Source organism: Camellia sinensis, chromosome 13 (assembly GCF_055761805.1).
Source record: "Camellia sinensis isolate YWXY chromosome 13, ASM5576180v1, whole genome shotgun sequence".
Classification (NCBI taxonomy): Eukaryota; Viridiplantae; Streptophyta; class Magnoliopsida; order Ericales; family Theaceae; genus Camellia; species Camellia sinensis.
The window spans coordinates 8,496,267-8,508,988 of NC_138973.1; the positions used below are offsets into that span (position 1 = coordinate 8,496,267).

General features: G+C 37.6%; 1 protein-coding gene across 1 annotated transcript; it reads right to left on the reverse strand.

The window, feature by feature from the left end:
* Window positions 1–3,223: 3,223 nt before the first annotated feature.
* Window positions 3,224–12,571, reverse strand: LOC114307709 (transcription initiation factor TFIID subunit 5). The gene is made up of 14 exons (XM_082901381.1): window positions 12,443–12,571; window positions 11,663–11,744; window positions 10,050–10,128; window positions 9,909–9,965; window positions 9,334–9,421; window positions 9,107–9,213; window positions 8,149–8,259; window positions 7,540–7,691; window positions 6,966–7,051; window positions 6,653–6,691; window positions 5,563–5,727; window positions 5,154–5,230; window positions 4,118–4,234; window positions 3,224–3,639 (listed from the first exon to the last, which is right to left on the reverse strand). The coding sequence occupies exons 2-14, from the start codon at window positions 11,734–11,736 to the stop codon at window positions 3,334–3,336; spliced, it is 1,458 nt and encodes a 485-aa protein (XP_082757507.1). The 5' UTR covers window positions 11,737–11,744; window positions 12,443–12,571; the 3' UTR covers window positions 3,224–3,333.
* Between the last annotated feature and the right edge of the window lie 151 nt (window positions 12,572–12,722).

Below are 12,722 nucleotides of genomic sequence, written 5' to 3' on the forward strand. Positions count from 1 at the left end.
CAGTAGAAGAGGGGGGTGCAAGAACAACTGGTTCTATCATAGGAGGCACAGGACTCACTTCTACCATAGGAGGCATAGGACTCACTTCACACCAAGGCTCTCCCGGAAATGAGGACGGTGACACCGGAGAAGACAAGAAATAGGACTGGGACTCAAAGAAAATGACATCCATGGACACAAACCACTTACGAGAAGGAGGGTGGTAACATTTATACCCCTTTTGAGTAGGAGAATAACCAAGGAAAACACACTTGAGGGAGCAAGGGTCCAACTTACCACGAGAGGGAGAGTAATTATGGACAAAACAGACACAACCAAATACTTTGGGAGGAATAGAAAACAAGGACTGAGAACCGAGGAGGACGTGAAGTGGAGCCTGTTTGTCCAAGACCTGGGTAGGGAGACGATTAATAAGATGGGCAGCGGTGAGAACGGCATCGCCCCAATAGGGTCGAGGCACGTTCATAAAAAAACACATGCACCGAGCTATGTCAAGAAGATGCCGATTCTTGCGTTCAGCCACCCCATTTTGTTGAGGGGTATTGGTACAAGAGGTCTGATGGATAATGCCATGAGTAGAGAAATATTGCCCTAACCCAGAATCTATGTATTCCCCGCCATTATCAGAACGAAATATTTTGATAGTGGCCCCAAACTGAGTACAAATCATCTTATGAAAAGTGCGAAACACAGAGAAAACTTCACTCTTATCTTTCATGAGATACACCCAAGTAGCACGAGAAAAATCATCAATAAATGTAACAAACCAGCGATGACCTTTCACAGACAGAACACGAGAGGGACCCCAAACATCAGAATGTATTAATGAAAAAGGAACTAAGCTTTTATTCAAACTGGGAGCAAAAGAAGCTCTATGTTGTTTTCCAAGTTGACAAGACTCACAAAGAAAGTCAGACACATGATGATTTGCGAAACTAGAAGGAAATAAATGCTTAAGTAAATGAAATGAGGGATGCCCAAGACGCCGATGCCACAGCCATACATCAGCGGGGGTAGTAGAAGACGTGGTGGAAGAATAAGCAAGTTTGTCCGGTTGATCTAGGAAGTAGAGACCATTTTCTGCACTACCACTGCCAATCGTCCTCCCCGTGACAAGGTCCTGAAAAAGACAATGATCAGGAAAAAACGTCACACAACAATTCAAATCCTGGGTAAGACGACTTAAGGATAACAGATTAACAGAAAACTTGGGAACATGGAGAACAGAAGATAGATGCATGGTAGGAGTGACTTGGACTAAACCTTTTCCAGAAATGGAAGAAACAGTTCCATCGGCAATCCTAACTTTGTCCTGACCTGAAGAGGGCTTATAGGCAGAGAAAAGATCAGAGGAGCCAGACATATGATCTGAGGCACCAGAATCAATAATCCAAGGCAAAGATGTATGACAAGGAAAGTACAAGGAGAAGATGCTAAGTTACCTGAGCGGGCAAAGGACGAGGAAGCGGTACTGAGAGTAGTAGAAGATCGGCGGTCCAACAATTGGCGCAAAGCATCCTCCAGCTCAGTATCAGAAGCCTGGGTAACAGAAGTGGAATTAGAATCAAGGGTATCAACGGCACTAGACTGATGAGCCCGGGAATAGGAACCACGTCCTCGAGAGTGGCCTGACCGACCTCCTCGCGAACCAGACCGATCACCTCGACTCCCAGATGGAGTCCCATGAAGCTTCCAACATGTCTCACGAGTATGCCGCAGCTTCTTGCAATAATCACAGAATACAGACTCCTTAGCAGCAGATGGAGGAGGTAGGCTGAGGCCATCTCGAGGAGTAGACAGTAATGCGGAACGGTCAGTAGAGACAGGGGACATCATAGCAGACCGACGACTCTCCTCATTTTGTACATAGGCAAATGCCTCCTGTAGTGAAGGAAGAGTGTCCATACTCAGAACTCGACCCCTAACTGGATCATACTCCATATTTAGGCCGGCCAAAAATTTAAAGACCCGTTCCCGTGCGATGAACTTCTTGTACCCGACAGAATCAGTAGGGCAAACGGGCTTATAGTCTTCCAGGTGGTCAGGGCGTTTCCAGCCGTTGGTGAGGAAAGTGAAGTACTGAAGAACAGTCTGCTCCCCCTGAAGTGTGCTCTCAATAGAGCGACGCAACTCAAATGCCTGTGAAAAATTTCCTTTGCAGGAATAGGTAACAGCCACAGCCTCCCAAATGTCCTGGGCAGTCTCCATAGACAAGTAGCCCTCACCAAGTTCTGGAACCATCGAATGGATAAGCCAACTCATAATCAAAGAGTTAGTAATCTCCCATTGGTCATAACCTGAGTCAGTGGTACTAGGTGCCTGTATCCTGCCATCAACATACCCCATCTTCCCTCTGCTTTTCAAAAATAAAGTCAAACTTTGAGACCATGCTAGGTAGTTCTGACCATTAAATAGAGAGGTGGTGATTTTCAGACTAGGGTTGGAGTTCTCAGTCATGGTAGTAGGTAGAATGAGACTCTCACTTTTTGGTGTTTGAGACGAAGAGGACACACTAGTGGAATCTGTCATGGATACAATACTACCAAACCCGCAACAAACTAGTGGAAATCACAAACCCAGAAGGTGGAAGTGAGATATCAGGTACAATGACCACTATAAAGACATAACAAAATTACGAAACCATTTAATTTTTTTTTGTTTTTTTTTTTTGTTTTTTTTGTTTTTTTGTTTTTTTTGTTTTTGTTTTTTTTTGTTTTTTTTTGAATTAATTAATTAATTAATTAATTAATTATTATTATTATTATTATTATTATTATTTTTTTAAATTGAGTTATTTATGGATACATGTCTTTATATATATAAATATCTCTATATCAGGCTATATTTATATAAATATTAGGATATATATGTATATATATATATATATATATTTATATATACCACAGTGAGATCAGAGTCTGAGAAAGGCGAGTGACGAAGAAGACGAGGGACGAAATGGCTGGAGGAGATCGCCGAGATGGCTGGAGGAGATCGCCGAGCTGAGGAGCTGACGGCTGAGTGATGATCGACAGAGGAAGGCGAGGAGGTCGACTGAGGAAGACGGCTGAGGAGATCGACTGAGTTGCGGAGATCGACTGAGGAAGACGGCTGAGGAAGACGATCCACCCAGGTAAGCTTCGAACCCTAGAGTGTTGTTGGTGAAGAAGGTCTACCAACGAGGGTGAACTGAAACCCTATAGGTTCGGCTCTGATACCATGAAGCTTGAGTAACCAGCTTAGGGTATGATGAGATATCATCCCTTATTTATAAATAAAGATTAGGGTTTACAAGGTAGACAATTACAAGATGATCCCTGAGTGCATAAAAAATGATTACAGACTCTTTCGGCTAATATAATATGCTAAGTGACTTTCGGTGATTATAATATGCCAACAGGAGGTGTGACCCACCAAAGGCGTGACATAACGACCACTTGAGAGATCCCACATCATAATTGTGCCATCTTCATCACCAGATGCCATGTACCGGCCATCAGGTGACATTGCCAAAGATAAAACCACACTCCTGTGACCAATGAAAATTCTAACACACTCCCCACTCTGTACATCCCATAATCTAACTGTTTTGTCACTATATCCTGTAGCAATGTAATTGCAGTTTGAATGCCACCTTATACACTGAAATGAAATGCAACATTATAAATCATTTCATTAGGATTAAATTTGTTTTCAATAAGATAAAAGCACTTTTTAGAAAGACGCCAAAGAGGATGTCACACCAGGTACAGTAAGAGGTATACACAAAGCAAAGAAACAACCAAAAAAAACTATAGCTCCTCACCACAACTGAGTTCATTGTTCACCCTAGAAAAAGAAAAGTTCCAAAACTTCTTTTTAGGGGGGTAATTCACCTGGTTAATAATTCATTAGACAAAAGCAGAGATTTTCCAATTAATTTTACTTGGTTTCGATAATGTGGCACTCAGTAGACTACAACGATTTGTAGGCTATGCCGGAAGGCACTTAAATTGATTTCATTGAGTTATTTTAACTGAGATCCACATCACTTTTGATGGAAAAATTATATAGAAACATTGAGATTGAGATTGTGTGTGTGTGTGAGAGAGAGAGAGAGAGGCTGAGATAAACTACTCACATCCACGTCAGATAAGTGCTCTGCCATTATCCTTAAAGGCTGTATTCTGTCCACAGACCAAATCCTTGCCGTTCGATCATGTGAAGCACTAGCAAAATAATGTCCTAATGGACTAAACTGCATTAAGATAGCATTAGAAAACATAAGACATCAGCATATATCATAAGCATGTGCATATGTGCATGTACGCCAACATGCATGCATCCACATATGTATTAATTAAAACATAAATATGACATAAATTAGTAGATAACAATAAAGTTAACAAAGAACTTATGGTGATTAACTATTGACTATTGAGGGTGGCTACAAAAGATTTTTAATCCTATATGCACCATTATCTGTAAATTGGAAGATGTCTCAAAATTACTTGCAGTTCAATCCCAAAAAAAAAAAAAAGATAAACAAAGGAGATTAAAATATCAATTAGCACACCATGAGTTCAACAGTTTCTACCTCAAAGGAGCATTTAGAGCTCTTTTATGCCTTAAATAAGAGGCATACATAATCTTCTAATACAAGTGATTTTTTTCATAATTCAAACAAAGACGTGTATAGCTATTTTCCGACAGACTATCATATTAAGCATTATAAAACCTCCAAGTCCATGAAAGTGAGACAAAATAAATATCTTAATTATGTAGTCAGAGACATCAGATATGCTCATCTCCCTGGTGATTTAGAAAATCATTGACCTCTTCGGAGATTTGCTGAAATTATTATGTATGATGACCTTGCTCAATTGGCAAACATTTGATTTACGGGGACTACAATATATTAGAAGCGTGAAGGTTGGAGTCATTTTGTAAACATTGGGAAAGCTCAAAATCTGATTAGTTCATTACACCGAAGTCATATATATAGGCTAACTAAACTAATAAAATCCCATAAAGTAAACAAATCCTAAGAAATAAAATCCTGATTAAATTAAACATAAAAATACAAAATCTTCAATTATATCTTTATCCAAATCCTTTGCATTCCCTATCACATATATAACATAATCATGAAAAATTAGAGATCAAAGATTCTCTACCTGAACGTCCCATACAGGATAATTATGACCCTTGTAGCAAACGAGATTTGCATTTAGTTTTGTGCTCCACAATCGAACTGCAATAGAGCAATCTTTCAAGACAGTAGTTCCGCAACTACAACTCACTTAGGATGAAATTTGCCGAGAGAATGCTACAATGACCATCTTTATATTTCATATTGGGTTTATCATCTCATCTCTCATAATTGTATTAGTTGAATAGGTCTCACAACTCATGTATGTTACCAATACAGTGATGACACATCACACAGTAAACCAAATATGGTATACAAACATGGTCATTGTAGCATTATTGATTTGCAAAAGAAACAATTTTTTGAAACAAATCTTTAGAGAAAGAAAGAAAAGAAAAGAAAAGAGTGAAACGTGACGGGTAAGGGAAACATACTTGTTGAATCTGATGAAGAGGATAGAAGAAAATCCCCAAAAGGACTAAAACTAGCTGAGTAGACAGGCCCAGAGTGACCTCGGAATAAAGTGTAAGATCTTTTCCCGCCATCTGCCCCAAGTACATGCTCACTAGTAGCAAAATCATTCTCACTCTGCAAAATAGCTGATAGTAACATTGTTCAACAACAGATCCCTGCCCACATAAGCAACAAACCTTTTTTCGTCGGTTATACTTAGATCAGACAACAAACAAAGTTATGCATGAGTAAACTGCATGTTAAACACATATTATGCTGATAGTAACTTTTTTTCACATATTTGTATCCAGAATAAACAAACTTTGTTACTGTTGTAAAACTGCATGTTAAACACATCTGGTGGTCTCATAAGTTTGTTACTTATTTATGTTGTTGACAAAATCTTATAGATATGATATTAACACTATTTTTGTCAGTCATAGCATTGGTGGATACCCTGCCAAAATGCAAATGAAAAGTTGCGGAAAGGCCAACAAAATCATTGGCCAAGGCCAATATTAAATGGCTAAAATAATATCATTTCATCAGCAGATCAACAGAGACACAACAACACCACTGAAGGATTCCAAATGAACATCAGAAATTCATGTTTCATTCCCATGGCTGATCTCAATATTGATAAATAAAGGCCATCCATAAAACTTAAAATACTGAAGATTAATTGCCAAGGCCTTACAGCTATGAAATGCTGGAGCAACACTACTCATAAAGCAGATTGTGGGGAACACAACATGATTCTCTGAGGTTTTACAAGACTAGAGATTAAATCATACAGCGCAAGTACAGCCATAACTTACCCATTAACATAGGAAGGGAAATTGCTTAGATTTTTAATGCAATGAGTTGTACACTTATGTTCACAGAAACAGCTTCTCAATAGAAAGTAACAAGCCTCATGCTATATATAGTTGTTCATTAAAATGATAGACGTTTTATCACATTTATGATGTAAAGCAGGAACAGTATGTTTCATTGTTCCAAAAGATGTCGCCAAACAACAAAATACAACACCATAACATTGAATTACAAAAGTTAACATAAGACACTTACAACTGCCAGTTTGTTGTCCAAACTTTGCCATATCCCAACCTGTGGAAAATAGTTTGGAAATTAGCAAACAACAAGTGCTATTAACAAGTCAACTAAGCCACTATCAGACTACGGGGAAAAGAAAAAAAGAATTGAGGGAAAAAAATAACTCATAGAAACCAATGATCCATCATGGGATATTGATGAACAGTTTAGGCTAGAACATTTGACACAAAGAACAGCAACAAAGCCCAAAACAGCAGTGAAGTACTAACTCATAGAAAAAATTTGAACAGGTGAAATACAAACCCATTATGTGTGTTAATAAACGTACAGAAGCTGACTGAGGGCAAAGCAGAGCTACTCAACTGTACCCGGTTTCGTAAGTCTTCAAGAATAGAATGTTCAACCTCTGTTGGCCTGAGATGATAAGAATTAAAACACTACTGAGTAGCATGCAACAAAAAAATTGGCTAAATAAGCACATCACTGAGTTCTAATCCCTAGCCCCGTGTGAAACCAATGTGAAAAAATTCCCTCACTATAGATGGCATAATAGCAACAACAAAAAAAAGAAAAAACGTGTTGTACATTATGATGAAATTCTATATTTTTTTATAACAAAAGAATGTCCCTTCCATTAAATACAGCAGATTTCATTAGCCTACTACACAAGAAATCTCCTAAAGCAGAATAGCTAGTGCTTACATGCAAAAGTATACACGTGCACAACCAGGTTAATGTGTTGTGGGTACCAAACTCAATAATAGGTGAATAGAGGTCCTCAAAATATGGATGCACCAACAGCTTTTATCAGTAGATACCAATATCCCAATGAAAAATCACAGAAAGTAATTAAAAATACATAAATAAAATAGGAAATCTGAACCAAGGATTCTGAACAACACATTACTGGCAAAGTGAGCTCAGATTTTGCACGTGGTGCTGCAGGCACAGTATTGGTCTCAATACGGACAGCTTTCCCAGTTGCACCAACCACCTTGTCCTTTTTCAACTTTTTGAGAGAAGCACCTTGCTTCCCTCCCTCCACTGCTCTCTTCTGAGAATGGCAACAAAAAAAATTATTTTAAAAAATAAACCGAAACACTAGTATCTAAACGCAAGTGAATTGGCCAGAATAGGTATGCGAATATATCAAAGTCAAGCCAAGAAAACATAGAATTACAAAAATTGGTAAAATATCAGCAATCAAGGATTATGATATGCTGATGAAAATATTGGGTTTGTGAAGCCTGATTAATACTGTAGTGCTCCCTTGCCTGAAGGACAGGATTTGGGAGCTGTGCCCTCAAGGTGAATTGTACTAAGTGCATTACGGTAATTTGCTGATGTAATCCCTAGCATATATACTGTTAGCATATATATTGTTGTTTACTTAGGTGCTTGTCTTGTTTGTGATTGATTCTTCTTGCTATTGTGTGAGTGTGCATGGTTTATTCCGCAACAAAAAAAATCGATGACACGCATAGCATAGACCTCTAAGGCATATTTTCTACCTTACTCTCATCCAAGTTGCCTTCCTTACTTTCTCCGTCTACCTTCTCCAAACCTGAAAGCAAACTTCCTGCCTTCTCCAACCTTTCTTCTAAGGAGTCTTCCAGTAACTGCTGAAAATGAAATGGTAAGACAAAACAAAGACAAAAAAAGGGTTAAGGTTTTTTTTTAAAGCTATATCACAATAGATAACAATAAGGACATCTTCATTACAAAGAGAAAATCTAGTACAAAGTCTACAAAAAAAAGAAGTTTTAAATTATATAGATATTGGAGACAAAACAACCTAAAAGGTGGGAATCACATACACAAAAACTACCCAAAACAAACTTGGCAGAGTAATTTCTGAAACCGTAAACTACTAGACATAGGAACCTTGCATAAATTCCTTAAAATCCTTCAAAACAGACAGCAAAAGGATTGCAACACCAAATATTTATCAAACAATTTGAAAGATCTTGCCTTTCTAAATAGGTGCCAACAGCAAAAGTCACTAACTTCCATTCTATCCATTGCTTAATTCTAGATACACCAATGACCATCAGTTTTTGAAATTAGTATCAACACACCGAAACTCTTTCCCCATCATTTTTTCCCCATTGGAGTCAAATTGCCTATACATCTCATTTCTATGCCTTTGTCATTTCCCCATTTGATGGGACTCAAGGCTTGGTTTGGTTTAGTTTAGTTTATATATATATATATATAACAACAATTGTATACATCCAGAAAAACCACTGACCAGCAGCTACAACAATGTAGATTTGCTGGTTTAACATATTTTAAAAACAAAGTCACATTTTTTGTTTTCAAAAGAAAGGGAAATACATCCAAAAAAAAAATGCTATCCAGCAGATGCCAGAATTAATACCTATTGTATGCAGCTATGCAAATAATAAATAAACTATAATTCTTTTGAATCTTCAGTTAAGAAACACTGCACAAATATGAGTAACTTACCCCCCAGTGTATTTCTTTCTGATTTATCAGATTAGCTGCATCCTGACCACTCCCAACAAGTGTAACACCTTCATCATCAGAAATTGAGCTTGGTTGTCCAGGCGAAACTGCAAAGAGGTATTATTAGCTCAATGAAAAAGAAAAAAATTAACTAAAACACCAAGATACAGTAGAAAAAAAATATTATCATGATGAAAAACATGCAATTAACGAGCAGGGAGCTGTACCTTGAAAGTTAATATGCTCATTAATAACCCCAAGCATTGTAATGGATTGTGTCTTGTGTAAATATTGCAGCAGAAGCTCATAAGAATACTGAAGGGAAAAGTGAGAGAAAAATGGCATTTAGCTTTCAGATAATCCCTTAAATTATTTTAAAATGATTTGCTTTTCCCTTGTATAGTCCCATCTTAACCTACTAATAAATAAATAAATAAAAATTACAAAAAGGTGCCCATCTGAATCAATAACTGGGCTCTAGCCAATAAAATTCTAACTTCTAAGCTTACATATATGAAGAAAGCAAGCAATGGCAAGCAAACCAGGTGAGTGTTTAGGAAGTCCACCACAATGTTAGTTCATATATTAAACAAAGAACTGACTCTCCTAGCTGTTGAAGAACTAGGTTGAATAATGACAGAAGTCCTCTCCTATAGTACACAGACAAGAACATCAGAGCATCAACCTTTGAAAAACCCAAAACTCAATCTTCCTTCCATTGGCTCCAATCCAACTATTTAGTCTTAAGCTAAAGTCAATCCAAGTGGCTTGATTGCTAACTGAATGTGAATCAAGAAATCACCTGGCATATCTTAAGGTTCACTTTGCTCTGCCTCAAAGAATGAGCAAACTCCATTTCCTGCAAGGTGTAAACAAAGTTTATCAAGAAGCAGTTAGATTCATAAGTGCAAAATGTAACATGAAGACTAGTATAGTAATTAACCTCCAGATGACACAGAGAAAGAACTCCTTCCAATTTCTGGAGGTCCCGTAAGTGCATCGTCTCGTGGTCTTCGCGAAAGCTATTGAAAAAATTTCGAGCTAAAGATTCAGACATAGGTATCAATAGTAAGTTCAACATACTTGCCGCATAAATGGGCTGATTTGGACAGCATACAGCCTAAGGCAGAGAATAGTTTGAAACACAGCAACTCTGAATCATAACTTCTTGAATATGACCTTTTGCCACAAGATCCATGAAACAATGGACAAATACTGGATAGAGGACACGGATTAACTCATGTTGCATTGTTACAATACAATGCCAAGTGAATATAAGTTAGGTATACTAGAAAAAGAACTTCATAAAGTGATAAAAATAACTTAGCTTGATTGGATTCAGAAGGTCACAACATTAAGTTCTGATCAAATCAATAGACGACACTTGGTCGGATTATTTAACTAAGTAAAATAAAATCGATGAACAATCTGTATTTGCAAGGGTAAACTATGCCATATTCAGGTGAAATGAAATTGTACACCAGTTGCAATATTAGGAATTTAGGAAACAATTTCTGAGTTGGTTAAATAAAAGTCCAAAAAGTTACTGTGAAATAAAAGTTCAATAGTTTTAACCTTTGTTACATAGACTCTTCTCTTCTAAATGTGTGACGCATTAGGATTGCGATATGTCTAGTTGATCATGCACCCAGTGAACAAATCTAGTGATTGAGAATTTGAGATTAACTTTATGATAATGCATGAAACTTATATTATTAGGGTGTTGAAGGGTTTGAAGAGAGATTGTGTTGCTGTAGTGGGGGAATCCTCTCGTAAAGAAGTTTGATCTCATGTTTACAGAGTTGCATAGTGGGCCCCTTTGGCAGATGGGTTTGCTGCTGACAGAGAAGAAGGTTGTTCAAGCATATGTGGATAAGCAGTGGATGGTACCAACATGAGTTTTCATAATGGAGCTCAATGGGGCCTTCTTCCTTTTTGAGTTAATGTCACCGGAAGAAACTTGGAGAATTATGAAAGTAAAAAATTGGTGACTGGGAAATAGCCAGGTGTTCTGGGACAGGGAGTCAGAATGGAGGTGTTATTACAAGCCAATGGCATGTCCAACGATGGTTTGAATGGGAAATGCACCTCAAACAATGCCGCAGGCACCAAATTTGTACTACAATAACTAGTCCAAAAATTGACAATGCAAACAACCATCTGTGTCAAAGTGTCTGTTACATAGAATTTTAACTACGGTCATGTAAACTTTCCATATTTCATTTGAGTGATGATGACAATATAACCAAGAAAACATGAAACCTACGCCACCCTACTGGAAATGGTTTGGGGATCACTCAAACTAGCTAGGTACAGGAACACTACCTGCATTTTGACCCAAAGGGACAAGGGAAAGGCCCAATCCATCCTCTCTCGTGTAGGTGCAAGTGTTACACTTTCCACAAGATAGGTAAGGGGTAGAGGTTCCACATCCCCACATATATGATAAATGCTACCAGACCAATTGAAAAGTGACTATTAAAATTTCCAAAGAAACGCAAAAGCCACAAAATTAATACATGAATTTAGAAGACATGTAACTCAATGAATAGTTACCTTGTACAAATCCAGTGAACTGTAAGTCCATGACCTAAGCTTGCTGTATCCATCATGGTACAGTGCTGGAACATTATCTGATCTGAAAGCAAAAGCACTCATTACACTCAAGCATTTACACTCCAAAAGGACAAGAAATCAGAAAGTAGCATATGACAATCTACGAAACAAGGAGATAGCCATTTAGCATTTTTCGTCATGAGGAAAAGCAATATATGCATGTTAGAAATCCTCAAGAGTCAAGACAATAGTACCCACATCACACATTAACTTGTTCTACGAGCAGAAACAAGGTAACCATGTCAATGTTAGTCAAATACAAAGTCCACTTAGTAACACTGCATTTATTATGTTGTAGGTGGAAAACAAAGATTTTCCTGATTCCAAATGCCAGCAAATGAAGCAAGAGGAAAATTCAAAAGTGTAATCCAAAACATATTTCAGTTTGCAAAAGGTAATAATAACATAAATATGGACCAAGATAAACAAACAAACAGTAAAATAAAAACTTGAACACAGAGTAAGAACAAGCAAAAGAAAACTAGAATCTTGTAAATGGCATGCACAAAATATAGATCAAATAAAGGAAAAGAGGAAAAGAAAAAAAGAATTAAGGAAAAAAAATAAAAAAGCAATATTTGACACACAATACGCAACCTTCAGTGATGAGTCTGAGAATCCATCAGCAACCAATGATCCATCATGTATGTGTGTGCCATATAGTGTGTGTGCTTGAGAGAGAGAGAGAGAGAGAGAGAGAGAGACATGGTGTGGAATTACCGAGATTGAGGAAACGGCGTTGCGACAGTGTTTCGGAGGTGATTAGTGCGGCGACGGTGGCGCTGAGATGTTGAAGGAGGAGAGAGAAGGAGCGAGGAGACAGAGAGGCCGCGAGAGTTGGAGAGAGAGAGATAGGACACAATCGCTGATACACCCTTCCAAAACTTAGAAAACAAAAACGACGCTGTTTTGAATTAATCTATAATTCAAAATTAATCTATTTAAACTTTTTGCATTTTATATCTTCAACATCTTGTAACGAGTTTAGATGGGAGTGAAA

Bases quoted from the DNA above. Each gene is read 5' to 3' on its own strand.
- LOC114307709 (XM_082901381.1), bottom strand. From the start codon at position 11,736: ATGTTCCAGCACTGTACCATGATGGATACAGCAAGCTTAGGTCATGGA. The intron at 9,966-10,049 runs GTTAATTACTAT...TACACCTTGCAG, and splicing joins TTTCTCTGTGTCATCTGGAG to GAAATGGAGTTTGCTCATTC. The intron at 3,640-4,117 runs GTGAGTAGTTTA...ATTTCATTTCAG, and splicing joins AGCACTTATCTGACGTGGAT to TGTATAAGGTGGCATTCAAA.